Here is an 18,316-nt window from a genome sequence, read left to right on the forward strand (position 1 = left end):
GTGGGGATACAGTGAAACCTATCACTTCCTGTGTGTCACTTGAGCATTTTTTTTTTTTTTTTTGAGATGGAGTTTTGCTTTTGTCACCCAGGCTGGAGTGCAATGGCGCAATCTCAGTTCACTGCAACCTCTGCCTCCTGTGTTTAAGCACTTCTCCTGCCTCACCCTCTCTAGTAGCTGAGATTACAGGTGCTCACTACCACACCCAGCTAATTTTTTTGTATTTTTAGTAGAGATGGGGTTTCACCATGTTGGCCAGGCTAGTCTTGAACTACTGACCTCAGGTGATCCACCTGCCTTGGCCTCCCAAAGTGCTGAGATTACAGTTGTGAGCTACCGCACCCGCCCCACTTGAACATTTTTTAGAACTCCATTCTGAGTTATCTGTAGTGTTGATGAGTGTATCTTTTTGGCTAGTTTCCTTAGTGGTTGCTTCTAGGTATTAAGTTTATACATGCATAGCTTACCACAGTCTACTAGTGTTAACATTCCAGTTGGAGTGATGTATAAAACCTTACCTTCCTTTAGTTCTTTACTTTCCCTAGCTTGTAATATAGTTGTCTTAAATATTTCCTCTACATACATTAAGAATCGTATCACACAGCACCAAACATAATTTGGAAAACCTGAAAGAAGATCCATAGTATTTACCTATATTTTTACTATTTCCATTGTTTATTCTTTCTTCCTGATGCTCTAAGAGTCTTCTTTTTATCATGTCCTATTTAGAGAATCTCCTTTAACCATTCTTTTAGGGTAGGTCTGCTGGTGACAGATTTTTAGACTTTATCTGAGATTGTCCCTGTTTCCTCTTCATTCCAAAAGGATATTTTAATTAGATAGAGAATTCTGAGTTGACAGTTATTTTTGTTTGACACTTGAAAACTATTGTGTCATTTCCTTCTGTTCTCCGTGGCTTCTAATGAGAAATTCATCGTCATTCAAATTGTTTTTTTCCTGTTGGCTAACCTAAATGCTGTTTCTTACTGTTTTCAAGGTATTTTCGTTGTGTTTCAGTTTTCAGAAGTTTACGGTGTATCTGGCATGAATTTCTTTGGTTTACCCTGCTTGGGGTTTGCTCAGCTTCTTCAATCTATAGGTTTATGTCTTTTGCCAAATTTGGGGATTTTTTTCAGCCATTATTTTCTCAAATACCTTTGCAACTCCAATTATTTCTTCCAGTGCCGTTTCCCTCTATCTAGTAGTGTTGTGGTTTTTATTAACAGTACATCACCCTCCTCTCCCAACCCCAGTTCAGAACCAGATCTTGACGTAGAGTTTAGAGTTCTTGATCTAAGATGATGTCAGATATGTCACTGATCCATTAAAAGGCCCACTTGTTGACATGGTTCTGCTTCTGGTGTCATGGCTATGTCTTTGTCCTCCTACTTGCTTAGGCTCACTACTTTTTATGAGAAGCAGGGGCAACCTTTTTTTTTTTTTTTTTTTTAACCCTACTGGCTTCCAGCAACAATAAAGCAATATCTATTTCTCTATCATGGGGTGATATATAGCATACAAATCCAGCCCCTTGCTACCCCATGCTCCTTCTGGACTCAGAGCCCAGGAAACCTCTAGTTTTTGTCTCACTTTACTCTTCTATCTTCTATTTGTGGTCCATTGACATATTTATCTTACTTTTGGGTATTACTCTGTCTTTTTAACTATCACTGCTTCATTGCTTCATATATGGAGCAGAATGGTTGTGTTGAAGCATAAACTGGTTGAGAAGTTCTTGTACATTCTTAAAAAAAAAAATAGAGCCAAGGTTTCACTATACTGCCCAAGCTGGTCCCGAACTCCTGAGCTCAAGCAATCTCCCTGCCGTAGCCTCCCAAGTAGTTAGACTACAGGCACGAGCCACTGCACCCAGCCCCTCTTGCGTTTTTAATGCAGTTTGCTGAACGAAATCTCTGTAAATTATTTTGACTCTTCAGTTCTTCATTCTTTGGGTCTGGTTTTGCACAGAAAGCAGTGTGAGTCTAAGCCAGTCATTCACCCTCTGTGGCTGCAGTTTTCTGAAATGCATAGTGAGATGGTTGGACTAAGTCCTTTTTAGTTCTTAGAGTCAATATGTCAGGAAAGATATAAAATTATCAAACAGAAGAAGTTACTCTTGATTCCAAACTTCAAAATTAGGATTCTCCAAATTGAAAAGATAAAAGCAGAGGTAGTATAGGATTTCAATTTTGATTATAGCAAAGGACTTCTTGGCCATTAGAAGTAGAAAACATTTCTTGAAAAACGAAGAAGAACGTTAGAATAACATGCAGTCTTACAGTAATCACAAGGTGGTAATTATAAGGAGTTTGTATTCCAAGAGTCCCGGTGGTAAATATACATAATTTCAGGAAAAGTTTAAACATGTATGTATTAGTAATCGAAGGAAGTGGGATTTTGTTAATGTGGAAAACAATCCAGCTGCCCATAAAATACTCCTATATTCCTACTACTAGGGATGTGGAATACAGTGAGTGGAATTTGACCTAATATAACACATTTGGGATTATTTTAAATTATTATTTTAAAGCTTTGTTTTGGAAGTGTTATAATAAAATATTTTCATCTAAAATAAAAATTAACTATTATCCATTCCTTTGGAAGATGTCAATTTTGGCCATAACATTTTAGAATTTGAATTCTTCATTCCATAAATCCCTTTGTATTTCATTGTTTTATGTAAGTTTTATGATGAACTTCTTGCATAGAGCATTTTATAAGAGATTGAATTTCAAGAAAAATATAATTTATGGGCCTAGAGATCTTGAGGAAAAATATAACTGTATCTGAACTATTAGGACTGTCTGTCTTAGTGACAGAGTAATGAACTGCATGTGAAATGCTTGTATGGGTCACATCTTTTTTTTTTTTTTTTTTTTTTTCTTGAGACTGAATCTTGCTCCATGGCTCAGGCTGGAGTGCAGTGGTGTGGTATCAGCTCACTGCAACCTCTATCTCCCAGGTTCCAGCGATTCTCCTGCCTCAGCCTCCTGAGTAGCTGGAATTACAGGCACACACCACCACACCCAGCTGATTTTTGTGTTTTTAGTAGAGACAGAGTTTCATCATGTTGGCCAGGCTGGTCTCAAACTCCCAAATTCATGTAATCCACCTGCCTCAACCTCCCAAAGTGCTGGGATTACAGTCGTGAGCCACTGTGCTCAACTGGGTCACATCTTTTCTTTTAAAAGACCATTTTTTTGCTGGGTGCGATGGCTCACACCTGTAATCCCAGCACTTTGGGAGGCCGAGGCAGGCAGATCACCTCAGGTCAGGAGTTCGAGACCAGCCTGGCCAACATGGTGAAACCCCGTCTCTACTAAAAATACAAAAATTAGCTGGGCGTGGTGACAGGGACCTGTAATCTCAGCTACTTGGGAGGCTGAGGCAGGAGAATCACTTGTACCTGGGAGGCGGAGGTTGCAGTGAGCCTAGATCATGCCACTGCATTCCAGCCTGGGCGACAGAGCGAGACTCCTTCTCTAAACCAATAAATAAATAAAAGGCCATTTTTACCTAAAATTTCAATTACTTTTCTGGCAAACCTATCTCAGATATTAAGGAATTCACTTAATATAATTTATTACTAGCATAGGACTCCAACTCTGAATTCATTTATGTCATACCTGATATAAAAAGAAAAACATTACAGAATTGCATGAAGTAAAAAGTGAAAGTTCTCCCCTTGCCATCTTCCTCACTTAGTGTAGCCACTGTTAACTCTTTGGGACATGGAAATGGTGACGTTTCAAAGAGCTTTTTACATGATTTCAAAAGGGAAAATCTCATTTCAGGTTCTGAGCAACATTCATACAGTCAGAGCCACATGGCAGCCTAAAAAGCCCAAAACATGGACCTTTTCTCCCCAGGTAAGTAATCTGCTGAATGAGTGGAGTGAGTGAATTTCAAAGTAGAACATATTCATATTTCTATAAATAGCACAGAGTATGTGGGAACAGATATAAATCTTTAGATTCTTTGGTGTTCTTTGAGGACATTGATAAAAATTACTCATGTTTCTGACTCACCAATGTTAGTAATTCCTATGAATCATCCCATTCAATCAGTTTCAGGGTTCATTTTTAGAAAATTCTCATTTGATGAAAAATGAAAACATAAAGATAACATTTAGGAAGTGGGGTGTTTTTCAAAGATGAAATCTTCCAACTGTGCTAATAAAAGCTGTGCTTTCTTCAGATAAAGTCAGGGATGACACCTAAGGGACTGCTACATTACACCCACATACTGTCAAGACTGGAATGGCATTAGGTGGGTTTAAACCACTGAGTCAGCATTGCATAGACGTAGGGAGGACAGAGATGTCTTCGTGTTGTTTTTATAGTATCAATTGTCTATATTTTATTTTACATTACTTTCGTCTACCGCCAAGGTCTCATTAATTTAGTATTTACTTCCTTCCCACAGCTAACTCCCTTGTATAACTGCATCCTGAAAACCCTTAGTTACCTTTCCTCTTATTGCATCAAAAGATCTTAAGGCAAGATGGAGGTTCAGTGAGAGGGCTCAGGGTGTGGATGAGGCCAGCCACCTCAACTGTGTGCTGTGCCTGTCCAGACTTGTCGAGAGCACACCTCCTAAAAGTCCATCTTGATCTTCTTAGCACCCTTCCCCTGGTGAGAAGCATGGCCTCTCTTTTGGCACAGTACTTCACAATTCTGTTATTGCGTCTCTGTGTATGTGAAGAGTTTAGGGTAGAATTTTTTAATGTTTCTCCTGGGGTAGAAGGAAGAACTGTTGGGAGTATGTGTTATTCTGTTGAATGAAATTAAACATCAGTTATGTGCAAGCATTTTTTCCTAGGCATGTGGAAACTTTTTCATGCCAGTGAAGTTCCTATTCCAGCAAAATTAGTAGGGGAAAATACATACATGAAGAATAACAATATCGTCTACTTATGGAACCCTAACTGTGTGCTAGGCCCTGTGCCAGGCTCTTATGTACATTACCTTATTTAATCAGAGTAGCCATGTGGGGCAAGTACTGTTGGTAACTACCACTCAGGCAGATTGTAATGGCTTTGGAGCTCCAAGTGCTTTGGAAGCACACAGGAGGGTAAAGTTAATTCTAGTCCTTTGGCTCAGGGAAAGTTTTCTAGAAGAGAAACTAGATCTTGAAGGTTGGATAGATTTTACAGTCAAGAAGGGAGGGATACAGTTGTCGAGGGAGAGTGAATTGAATGAAAGAGAAGAGAAATGAAAATTCACAAGGCACACATTAGGAAAGTTGAGCAAATATGTGTATTCAGTCTTTAATTTTTGTTGTGTTTATGAAGAACAGTGGTTAATATAAATATCTTATAATGTCTATAAACTATTATTTGTAACACCTCTGGAGACCTAGGCACAGTACTATTAGCCTCTACTCTAAGCAAAAAATAAGCAAAGGTAAAGGTATTTTCCCTTTAAAAGTGAAGTTAAATTTTTAAAATTTGTAATCATTGGCATTGATGAATTCAGTCCGTCTGCTTTTTGTTTTTCTTAAAAGGCTTTTATTATAATGCAAAGGCGTAAACTATTTACTAACAAATAGGGCTGAAACCCTGTGTTAGGCCGTTCTTGCATTGCTATAAAGAAATGCATGAGGCTGGTTAATTTATAAAGAAAAGAGGTTTAATTGGCCCCTGGTTCTGCAGACTGTACAGGAAGCATGGCACAGGCATCTGCTCAGCTTCTAGGGAGGCCTCAGGAAGCTTCCAATCATGGCAGAAGGTGAAGGGAGAGCAGGCATCTCACGTGACAGTGCAGGAGCAAGAAGGAGGAAGGAGGTGCCACACACTTTTAAAAAAACTGATCTCCTGAGAACGAACTCACTGTGGTGAGGACAGTACCAAACCATGAGGGATCTGCCCTCATGACCCAAACACCTCCCACCAGGCCTCACCTTCAACACTGGGATTACAATTCAACATGAAATTTGGTGGAGACATTTATTCAAACCATATCAAAACCCCTTCCCATTTTTTATTTTTATCAATAACTTTAATTTCTTTATCATTTCAGGTTACTCGCATCTTGCCATGTTTGCTTGATGGTGATTGCTTTATCAGGTCTAATTCTGCATCTCCAGATCTTGGAATATTATTTGAACTTGGAATTTCTTATATTCGCAATGTATGTCCGTTGAAAGATAAGGCTTTCTAATGTATCAGTTAAAAGGGAAGGTTAAAAAATGTGTCTATTGACAAGGAAATCCTTGAAGTCTTTATGTGTAATTGAATTTTAATCCCTTGAGGAATGAGAATGCCAGTGATTCTAATTTTATGTGTGCTGATTTGTTTTCGTAGCATTTAAAATAATAGTACTTATTCACATTTATAGCTTGAGTGAACTCCAGTGCTTTTAAAGAATAAAAATTCAAAAAGGATGGGACTTTGCAGAAAGTGATAAAAGATGCTCACTGGCATCCCAGCGCCATGGTTCACCTCTGTCTTCCAGGGGCAGAGTATACTTAGCCTTGTAACTGAGGTTTCTAATTAAGGGACTTAGCAGAGTAGTGACTTTTATAAAGTGAGTTTAACTTATGTCATATAAACTACTGAACCAGTGGGTGGGGCTCTGTGCTAGTAATTAAATGTTTCCACATACTAATAATAGCTTGATAGGTATAGTATATATAGTTGACCTCATGGTAACCCAGAGAGCATTACAGAGATGTTACATTAATGGTATTACACTGTCCATTCATTTGTTTAAGGCAAATTCATCCATATGTATTGTGGAGGGGGTAGGACTGGGGAAAGGAGCAGGCCCCCCAAAGGAAGCCTTAGGGGCCTCTAGCAACTGACAGTGGGGGTAAAATTCCAAGCAGAAAAGCCCTTGAATGATTAATATCTGCATTCTATCTGTCAGTGAAACAAAAGTTCATCATCCCATGTAGTACTGATATGATTTGAGATCACTCCACAGAATGCTTATATCAGTCAAGAGACAATGGCAGCAGTTGCCACATCATTGGTTTAAGGGATTTTCGAGAGCAATTTTGACAAAATATGATTATCACTTGATATACTACCTTTAATATCTGACCCGCAGGCAAAATGAGATTCTACTGTGTTTCATTTTATTTTCTTGTGAAGAACTTTTTAGTTCTAAAGGTGAATACTAATTTTGTTCCTTTAAAAGGACTTGGTATGTGCTTATAAATTTGACTAGTTCAGACCTTAAGTTTCATATACTTGTCTTATTTCCTAGTCAACTGGTGAAAGAGGAGAGTTAAGCTGTGGCTGGGTGTTTCTTAAACTTTTCGATGCCAGTGGAGTTCCTATTCCAGCAAAGTAAGTTGGCTATATATTCCTAACGAATGAATACTTCTGTAAAAATTCATTTTTTAGACTCTTGATACCTCAGGTTTGTTCTATGAGAATGCCAATAACTTTTGGGGAGAGGGCTTTTTATGTTGACTTTAGTGTTGTTTAGGCAGTGTATGAAAACAGCATGCACAGTCTCATCCTAAGGAGGAAGAAATGACTCCTAGAGAAGAGGTGTTTTAAAAGATGTTTGCACTAGCTGTCTGCTGAGAATATTCTTTCAGTAATTTCCTATGGTATTAACACATTTCACCATGCTGAAAACAGAGCCTAGTTGTCTTCAAAGAGTGGGAAAGTTAAGTCCAGAGTCCAGAGGTCCTCTGTGAGTCTCTACCCTTCCTCTGTAGGTGGGACATTGAAATCACAGTGGCAACCACGGTAAATGATTTAAACTTTAAGATGAAAAGGCAGACTGGAAGCAAATACTGCAATATGTACAGAAGAGTTAGAAGACCATTATCCCTAATATAAAAGGAACTCTCAAAAATTAATAAGAAAAAGATCATCTAAATTTTAAAATGGAGGAAAAGAAAGATCTAAATCTAGGATATAAACAAGAAATTCAAGAAGGGACACAAATGGGCAGGCAGTAGGATGGTGATTAAGATCCCAAATTTGGATTATAAAATTTTGGGCTCCAGTCCCAGCTCTACCCATGTAACTGTAGGTGGATTTCTTAACATCTCCAAGTCTGAATTTCACCTATCTTTAATCTGGAAGATTGTAATAATTCCTACTCCAAAGGCTTGTTGTGAGGATTAATTTAGATAATGCGCCTTATGTAGCCTCCTGCCACATTGGCAGAGGTAGAAGTCCTGACTCTACAAGTCCTTTGACATCATCCTAGAGGGTGCATTACCTGGGGTGCCAGGTTTCTTGTGATTGTTATTTGCTTTTTTGTTTTTGTCTTTTAATATGCTCAGGGTTTTTAGTTGTGCTTAGTGGAAGAAATAAGGAATTGTATATCTATTCCATCTTTCTGAAAGTGAAGTCACAGCTATTTTTTTAAATGAGGTAGAGCTCTGTGTATTAATATAGACACATTTTCAGTGTATTAGTATATGGAAAAAGTTGCAGAATATTTTGAATACTGTGACTCCACTTTTGTTCATTAAAAACTATTTGTGGGCCAGGTGAGGTGGCTCACAATGCCTGTAATCTCAGCACTTTGGGAGGCCTTGGCGGGAGGATCACCTGAGCCTAGGAGTTATAGACCAGCCTGGGCAACATGGTGAGACCCTGTCTCTACAAAAATAAAAAAATTAGCCAAGCATGGTGGCACACGCCTGTAATCCCAGCTACTCAGGAGGCTGAGCTGGGAGGATTGCTTGAGGCTGAGAGGTCGAGACTGCAGTGAGCAGTTTTCATGCCACTGCGCTCTAGCCTGGGTGACAGAGCGAGATTCTGCCTCCAAAAAGCAAAAACAAAACAAAGCAAAACTGTTCTCAGAAGTTGCCTCTGAGGAGCAGAATTGAGGAGGTGGTGCATTACAATTAAAGGGCTCTTTTACCTTCTTCTTTCTACACTTAGTATGTGACTTCAAAAGAAAAGCATGTAGAGTGTTAGTTTTGAAGCATGTGTTAGTTTTGAAATTCACCGTGTTTATACATTTGTTTGCATTTGCATAGAAAAGATAGGGCAGGAGATTAACCAAACCAGAGAAGGCGGCATGGGGAGGGATTTTTCACTTTTTACTTATCATTCCTCTGCCATTCAAACTTTTTATAATAATCTACACGTTACTTTTATATTTTAAAAATAATATAAGTTCATAGTGGCCTCATTTCAAATAATGATTTAACACATTTGAAAAATACATTAAAAAACAATCACTTGTCATTAATGTAAGTCATTAAGGTCTGAACACGTTAATGACGAATTAATTTTTCTCATTTTCAAGGAAAAATGTATTTTCTACAGTGTATAGTTAGGAAAGATAATTTTCTGCAGCTTATAATTAGGAAAGAAAGACTGTTTATTTGCCCAGATAGTACCTCATGGAGGGATCAACAATTATTCTTTTCATTTACCAACGAGGCATAAATGAAATGTCTGAGTATATTAGTGCTAAAAAATACTTAACTACTGACTCCAGTGTTTTCTACATGCCCACAGCTTATATCTGTCATTGTATGTTATTCTTTTATAGAACTTATGAGCTTTTCTTGAATGGTGGTACTCCTTATGAAAAAGGTATTGAAGTGGACCCTTCAATATCCAGAAGAGGTATGGCTCTCATGTGTTGTCTTCCTTTCCTTAAAGATTAAACAAATAGAAGCATCTGAGAGGTAGCTACATTCTAATAAGCATAGTGCTTTTTACTTGAATTCACACTTTTAAAAATATGTCATTTGATATAAAAATTTTAGTCATTTTTAAGTACTTATTTTCTTGGTAACACATATGAGACTCTAAGAAATCATGAAGAATGAAATCATGAAGAATGAGAACTAATGCATTAGTTCCTTTTCATTGACCACTGAACTGATACTTGTGACTAATACAGAGACTGCCTATTGCTGGGTCAAAGGATGCAGACATTTGAAACAGTAATATGCATGCCAAATTGCCCTCTAGAAATATTGAGCATCTTTTACTATGTTCATTAACCAGGCACTGTGCTAGATAATGGGAGAATGAAGAGCAAGACAGATAGGTCATTGCCTCATGGGGCTCAGAGCCTGACAGATTTGGAATTCCATTTCCACTCCTCAGCCACCCCTCTATTTGTTTGGTGATTCAAGACATGCCACCTCTGCTGACCCCACAACGCCAGTCCTGCCTTCTTGGAACAGAAAGGAGTTTGGGGTCTGGGATGCAGTTGGTTCTACCTGGAGTCAGACATGCTGTTTTCCTTTGTAATCTGGCAGCAATAATGCTGTAACTCATCTGATTTAGCAAACAATCCTGTGCCCTTAGGGAGGTCTCTCAGCTCATTTAGGGTATATGGATGACTCTTGCCTTTCATTCAATTCAGCACTACTGGGTGGTATATTTTCATGAAATACTTGTTTTATTATACTCACTGTCTCAAGTACTTAAAGTTTCGTGAGTTACTTTTGATTTTTCTTAAAAGCACACGGCAGTGTTTTCTACCAGATGATGACAATGAGAAGGCAGCCTCAACTTCTAGTGAAATTGAGATCCTTGAACAGAAGATCAAGAAATGTACTAAGGTTGGTACCTGCTTTTACCTGTCCAGTGAATTTGGGATCATTCAGCACTTGGAGACCATCTCTGCTTTTGGCTTTTCCTCATATTTAGTCATCTTTTGTTATAATATTTTTGTCCTCTTTAATTCTTCCCCCAAAGGTCAGTAGGGAAATGGGTAACAAAGCTGAAATTAGCTTACTCTTCTATTTACTAGTTAGCTCTTCTAACCAAATCTGTTATTTGAGCTAAGTAGTAAATAGAAGACTTGACTAAATGGGGCTTACCAATGCATGATTCTACCCTCAGGGAACTTTTTTAAATGTCAAGTTTATTGAGATATAATTTACATGCAGTAAAATTTACTCTTTTTAGTTTATAATTCTTTGTGTTTTGACAAATGTATACTGTCATGTAATTACCACTACAATCAAGATAGAGAACTTTCCCTCACTCTAAAAAGTTATCTCATGCCCCTTTGTAGTCAGCTCTGTAGCCCCAGCCTCAGGCAGTCACACCTATTTTCTTTCTCAGCAGTTTTGCTTTGTCCAAAATGTCATACAAATGGAATCATAACACTCGGGAGCCTTTTGAGTCTGGCTTCTTTCACTTAGCCTAGTGCATTTGAGACTTACCCATGCCATTGCATGTGCCAGTAATTTGTTCCTTTTTGTTCTAAATAGTACAGACTGTCCCTGACTTACTCAAGATTTTTCAACTTTACCATGGTGCAAAAGCAAAACCTGTTCAGTAGACACTATACTTCAGTACAGATTCAATGAATTACATGAGATATTTATACTTTATTACAAAATAGGCTTTGTATTAGATGATTTTGCCCAACTGTAGGTTAATGTGTTATGAGCATGTTTAAGGTAGGCCTGTCTAAGCTCTGATGTTCAGTAGACTAGTTGTAGGCTGGGCATGGTGGCTCACACCTATAATTGCAGCTCTTAGGGAGGTGGAGGTGGTAGAATCGCTTGAGGCCAGGAGTTCAAGACCAGCCTGGGCAACATGGCAAGACCCCATCTCTACCAAAAAAAAAATTAGCTGGGTATGGTGATGCACACCTGTAGTCCCAGCTACTTGGGAGGCTTAGGTGGGAGGATTGCTTGAGGATTGCTTGAGCCCAAGAGGTTGAGGCTGCAGTGAGCTGTGATGGTGCCACTGCACCCCAGCCTGGGCAGCAGAGTGAGACCCTGATTAAAAAAAAAAAAAGTCTAAGTGTATTAAATGCATTTTCAACTTATGATATTATCTTCAACTTATGACATTTTCAATTTATGATGGGTTTCTGGGGCTACAACCCACCATAAGTTGAGGAGCATCTGAATTCCCTTTGATAGATATACTACAATGTGTTTATTCATTCACAAACTGATGGGCATTTGGGTTCTTTCTAGGTTTGGGCAATTATAAATAAAGCTGCTTTAAACATTTGTGTACAAATTTTCTGCATGTGGATATATGTCTTCATCTCTCATGGGTATAAATACCTAGGAGTGAGATTACTGGGACATATGGAGTTTAACTTTATAAGAAACTACCAAACTGTTTTCATTTTTCTTTTTCTTTTTTTTTTTTTTTTTTTTTTTTTGAGACAGAGTCTGGCTCTGTCCCCCAGGCTGGAGTGCAGTGGCACCATCTCGGCTCACTGCAAGCTCCGCCTCCCGGGTTCACGCCATTTTCCTGCCTCAGCCTCCCGAGTAGCTGGGACTACAGGTGCCCGCCACCACGCCCTGCTAATTTTTTTGTATTTTTAGTAGAGACAGGGTTTCACCATGTTGGCCAGGATGGTCTCGAACTCCTGACCTCGTGATCCGCCCACCTCGGCCTCCCAAAGTGCTAGGATTACAGGCTTGAGCCACCGCATCCGGCCCTACCAAACTGTTTTCAAAATGACTGTACCACTTTGCACTCTCATTAGCAATGTATGAGAGTTCCAGTTACTCTATATTCTTGACAGCACTTGATATGATCAGTTTTTCTGTTTTGGCCATTCTAATAAATGAGAATAGTGGTTTCTCATGGTGTTTTAAATATACATTTTCCTCAGGGAGTTTGTAAACTAATAAAATCTCAGATCTATCAGTTTCTCATTCAGTACCCTCCTAGACTAGTCATTTAACATCTCTATCAGGGTCTTAATGTCTACATCTTTAAAATGGACATAATAATAATAATATCAACCCCATAAAGGTGTAATGAGGTTTAATGGAAAGAAAATATATAAAACAGCCAGTATTTACAGTGTGTGGCACATGGTAACTAACACAATAGTGTTAGCTATAATTATTTACTACTATAATTATCTTATATATAGATAAATGTAAACATAAAGCCAGGTAGATGGTGCTATATCATAAAATTTGTTCAAATGAAGATGTGTAGCTGGTAAAATCAGGGGGCATTTGAAATCACCTTTGAAGGATTGGGAAGATGCAGAGGAAAGGAGCTCCACAGAGGAGGCACAAGGCCAAGAGGGGGAAGGAAGAGCATGGCATGGGACAGAGACTGTTGCAGCTGAACTGTCCCACCATGACCTGCTCATTGCTCACAGATTATTAAGAAGTAGGGAAGTCAGTGAAGACTTGGCATGCTCCTGTGAATGGTTTTTCTCATTCCAGATCATAGTCTTAGCTTAAATATCCCTTGTTCTTACCACTACTACTGAAATTTATTTTATAATTATAGTGTTAACAGTTCAATCTTTCAATAGCCATTAATAATGTGTTCATGGGTATTATTTACTCTCTTAGCTTTTTTCCCCCTTGGATGTTCATAGAGCCTGTAAATCCTCTTTTTTGGCCAGCCTTTCCTTGGAAAATTGTTATTTTTCAAGATTAGAAAGAAAGCAGCACAGTAGTAGTCTTTGTGAAAGAAAACCCAAATCTTGTTTGGCCTCATTCTTCCTACATCTTTGGCCTCCCCACTCCTCATCTTGTTGATAAGCTTCCAAGAGTCAGAAGCACTCCCATGTGTATATTTTAAGTACAGCTCTTAATAGTGTTTCTTTGGCCCCCAAATACTGGTTTTCAGACACTTTGTATGACCTCAAGATCAAATTGGACTGTGTGGTGCAGAAGTTAGCAAGGCAGCCCCTTCTTCTTAAGCAGTGAATGCTCTACTGTATGCTGGGTTCTTAAAGGTCCTGTGTCCTTGTGCTCCATACCTCAGGACTGCGTCATTTGTTTCATTACAGTACAGAATAGGCACCCGAAAAATGTTTGTGAAATAATTTCAAAGCAGAGCTCTCCCTGCTAGTGTGAAAGTACACTCCTCAGGACTTCCGCTCAGCTTCCACCTGTCCCTGGCCTCCCTCTGCCTTGTCTTGGTGTGTGCTCTTCCACAGAGAGACTTGAGTGCTGGCTTGAAATTGCCTCTCCACTTTGCATGACCCCAAAATATACATTCCTGGGAATTTCAAACGTGAGTTGGGACACACTGCTGGTGCAACTCCAGGCTGGCTCGCACAGAAACCAGCTTATGGGCAGTGAAACCTGGGCCTTGCAGCAGGGCTGGGGGCCGTAGTCAGGGGGCGGGGTGGGGCTGTGCTGTGGGTTCAAGGTAAGAGACTAGGCACCAGCCTGGGCCCTTTTGGACGTCACTGAGCCTGTGCATCCTGGATGTGGAGACTGAAGCAGGACTGATCCATTTCAACATCCTCTCTCCTCCCCTGACCCGAAACCTTCGGTAGGTGGGAGAACAAGACGGGTAATGTCACCAATAGTCCTCCTCCTCTCCTTCAAAGGCACGCCCCGCCTCTATCCTCACCCTCCCTTCTTTACAAACTTCACCTTTGTTTATGCAAACTTCTCAGCTCAAAGGAGAAAGGACAGGGGCTCTTTCCATTATGCCAAAGGACATGAGACAGTGGAGACAAGGCCAAGGGCAGAAAGCCTAGTTAGAGTTTGCATTAGTGCCCATTTTTACCCAGTGCCCTTGCTGTTTGGCTTTACACTGCCCTCTCTGACTCAGCCAGCAGTCCTACACATGTATATCTTTTGGATATCAGGAATCCTGTGAAAATGTGAATTATTTGGTGTAGACCACTGGCACCAGAGTCCTGCTCACGGGGCTTGGCAGTCTTCTTTTGTGGAGTAGGTTGTGATCATGGCGACCTTGTCAACATAAGAAAAAGAGAGCAAATAGATGCTTCAGTTTCACCAAGATTTGTCTTTTGGAGCTGTTTTTCAAAAGGGTTTAACTTGATGTGATTTGACCAAAAGCATGTGTATAAACCCCTGAGGAGGGAAAGCCCTGAATTTGACTTCAGATTTTCAGTGCATGAGTTCTAAATATCAAGAAACCCTGATCTGGAGAAGTAGGTTGCGTGTGTGTGTGTGTGTGTGTGTGTGTGTGTGTGTGTGTGTGTGTAAATTTGCTATAAATTCATTATCCTTTTTTTTTGATGCATTCCATCTTTTTTTCTCCTTTACTTTCATTATATCGTTGCTAAAAATAAATAAGGTAATAATGTTAGTTGCTTGAATGCTTGAGACCCATTCATTGTGTTCATTGCCAGAGTTTGCTGGTCTACATGTGAATTCAGGAGGAAGTATATTTTTACTTACTTAATTCAGCTAACCTTTAGCAGCCCAGAACTTTCTATTCGTCTTAAGTTTGGGAAAATCAGATGCTTTCTCTAAAGAAGATCTAATAAAGGGCAAGCAGCATTGCTTCATGTTGTGAGAAAGTGCCAGAAGGAAAGGAGTGCCCACACTGGGTGGACCCATGCCTGCCAGGCAAAGCAGGCAGGTCTACGAGAAAAGGAGAGGGCCAAGCAGAAGGAAGGAAGTTCCCACCCCTTTCCCTGGCAAAACCTTGGCTGTTCTTCATCATGAGCCCTGAGTTTGGGCATGCAGCTGAAACACTGTGCAATGGGACCGTGGACCAAAGGGCAGAACATGAGCATGTTGTTCATGCTCAGGTCGTTCTGCCCCTTGCTCATGAACATGTCCATGGTCCCAGAACAACCCAGAATCAGAGCCTGATCCCTGAGAAAGCATGTGGTGACGCTGAGGCAGCTGAAATGGTCCCCTGCATCCCGTCTTTAAAATGTAGGTCAAATGTATACAAGATCAGAATTTAGCCAGGTTGAAAAAAGACAGTTTAAAAAAGACAGTTTCTAACCTTATGTATCACATGCTGTATATCAAGATAACTGTGCTAAGAGAACCTGTATTATATTTTTAGATGTTTCTAGAAATTCAGGATTTAAAGAGTGGTCAAGGATACTTCTTTAATTCCATGAAACTTTTTTTTCTTTTTTTTTATTATAAGTTTTAGGGTACATGTGCAGAACGTGCAGGTTTGTTACATATGTGTACGTGTGCCATGATGGTGTGCTGCACCCATTAACTCATCATTTAGCATTAGGTATATCTCCTAATGCTATCCCTCCCCCACCCCACCCCACAACAGGCCCCGGTGTATGATGTTCCCCGTCCTGTGTCCATGTGTTCTCATTGTTCAATTCCCACCTATGAGTGAGAACATGCGGTGTTTGGTTTTTTGTCTTGCGATAGTTTGCTGAGAATGATGGTTTCCAGCTTCATCCATGTCCCTACAAAGGACATGAACTCATCATTTTTTATGGCTGCATAGTATTGCATGGTGTATATGTGCCACATTTTCTTAATCCAGTCTATCATTGTTGGACATTTGGGTTGGTTCCAAGTCTTTGCTATTGTGAATAGTGCCGCAATAAACATACATATGCATGTGTCTTTATAGCAGCATGATTTATAATCCTTTGGGTATATACCCAGTAATGGGATGGCTGGGTCAAATGGTATTTCTAGTTCTAGATCCCTGAGGAATCGCCACACTGACTTCCACAATGGTTGAACTAGTTTACAGTCCCACCAACAGTGTAAAAGTGTTCCTATTTCTCCACATCCTCTCCAGCACCTGTTGTTTCCTGACTTTTTAATGATGACTGTTCTACCTGGTGTGAGATGGTATCTCATTGTGGTTTTGATTTGCATTTCTCTGATGGCCAGTGATGATGAGCATTTTTCCATGTGTCTTTTGGCTGCATAAATGTCTTCTTTTGAGAAGTGTCTGTTCATATCCTTCACCCACTTTTTGATGGGGTTGTTTGTTTTTTTCTTGTAAATTTGTTTGAGTTCACTGTAGATTCTGTATATTAGCCCTTTGTCAGATGAGTAGATTGCAACAATTTTCTCCCATTCTGTAGGTTGCCTGTTCACTCTGATGGTAGTTTCTTTTGCTGTGCAGGAGCTCTTTAGTTTAATTAGATCCCATTTGTTAATTTTGGCTTTTGTTGCCATTGCTTTTGGTGTTTTAGACATGAAGTCCTTGCCCATGCCTATGTCCTGAATGAGATTGCCTAGGTTTTCTTCTAGGGTTTTTATGGTTTTAGGTCTAACATTTAAGTCTTTAATCCATCTTGAATTAATTTTTGTATAAGGTGTAAGGAAGGCATCCAGTTTCAGCTTTCTACATATGGCTAGCCAGTTTTCCCAGCACCATTTATTAAATAGGGAATCCTTTCCCCATTTCTTGTTTTTGTCAGGTTTGTCAAAGATCAGATGGTTGTAGATATGCGGCATTATTTCTGAGGGCTCTGTTCTGTTCCATTGGTCTATATCTCTGTTTTGGTACCAGTACCATGCTGTTTTGGTTACTGTAGCCTTGTAGTATAGTTTGAAGTCAGGTAGCATGATGCCTCCAGCTTTGTTCTTTTGGCTTAGGATTGACTTGGCAATGCGGGCTCTTTTTTGGTTCCATGTGAACTTTAAAGTAGTTTTTTCTAATTCTGTGAAGAAAGTCATTGGTAGCTTGATGGGGATGGCATTGAATCTATAAATTACCTTGGGCGGTATAGTCATTTTCACAATATTGATTCTTCCTACCCATGAGCATGGAATGTTCTTCCATTTGTTTGTATCCTCTTTTGTTTCATTGAGCAGTGGTTTGTAGTTCTCCTTGAAGAGGTCCTTCACATCCCTTGTAAGTTGGATTCCTAGGTATTTTATTCTCTTTGAAGCAATTGTGAATGGGAGTTCACTCATGATTTGGCTCTCTGTTTGTCTGTTATTGGTGTATAAGAATGCTTGTGATTTTTGCACGTGGATTTTGTACCCTAAGACTTTGCTGAAGTTGCCTATCAGCTTAAGGAGATTTTGGGCTGAGACAGTGGGGTTTTCTAAATATACAATCATGTCATCTGCAAACAGGGACAATTTGACTTCCTCTTTTCCTAATTGAATACCCTTTATTTCCTTCTCCTGCCTGATTGCCCTGGCCGGAACTTCCAACACTATGTTGAATAGGAGTGGTGAGAGAGGACATCCCTGTCTTGTGCCAGTTTTCAAAGGGAATGCTTCCAGTTTTTGTCCATTCATTATGATATTGGCTGTGGGTTTGTCATAGATAGCTGTTATTATTTTGAGATACGTCCCATCAGTACCTAATTTATTGAGAGTTTTTAGCATGAAGGGATGTTGAATTTTGTCAAAGGCCTTTTCTGCATCTATTGAGATAATCATGTGGTTTTTGTCATTGGTTCTGTTTATATGCTGGATTACATTTATTGATTTGCATATGTTGAACCAGTCTTGCATCCCAGGGATGAAGCCCACTTGATCATGGTGGATAAGCTTTTTGTTGCATTCCATGAAGGTTAATTACTCGTGGAATCCATTGCTGTCACCTCATCACAGTGGTCACATTCATTCTGTTCTCTTCCAACAGGCTGGAAGCCTGAATATTACCTCTGTGATAATTTTCCCTTCTAAAAATCTAATCTTAGGAATTAAGATAAAGGATTAATTTACAAAAAGTAAGATCTCTTTTTAAATCTTTGGTGAT

The 18,316-nt window shown here is 39.4% G+C and overlaps 1 protein-coding gene across 8 annotated transcripts in view; it reads left to right on the forward strand.

Moving 5' to 3' along the window:
- Positions 1-18,316, forward strand: part of NPHP1 (nephrocystin 1) — an 81,604-nt gene that overhangs the window by 51,140 nt on the left and 12,148 nt on the right. For all 8 annotated transcript variants that reach the window (XM_055107426.1, XM_008951906.4, XM_003804309.5 and 5 more), the window contains 5 exons: positions 3,795-3,869; positions 6,021-6,131; positions 7,212-7,294; positions 9,477-9,553; positions 10,404-10,503. In XM_055107426.1, the coding sequence (XP_054963401.1) occupies positions 3,795-3,869; positions 6,021-6,131; positions 7,212-7,294; positions 9,477-9,553; positions 10,404-10,503 (446 nt within the window). The remainder of the gene's footprint in view (positions 1-3,794; positions 3,870-6,020; positions 6,132-7,211; positions 7,295-9,476; positions 9,554-10,403; positions 10,504-18,316) is intronic.

This window comes from Pan paniscus, chromosome 12, assembly GCF_029289425.2.
Source record: "Pan paniscus chromosome 12, NHGRI_mPanPan1-v2.0_pri, whole genome shotgun sequence".
In the NCBI taxonomy this organism is placed as follows: domain Eukaryota; kingdom Metazoa; phylum Chordata; class Mammalia; order Primates; family Hominidae; genus Pan; species Pan paniscus.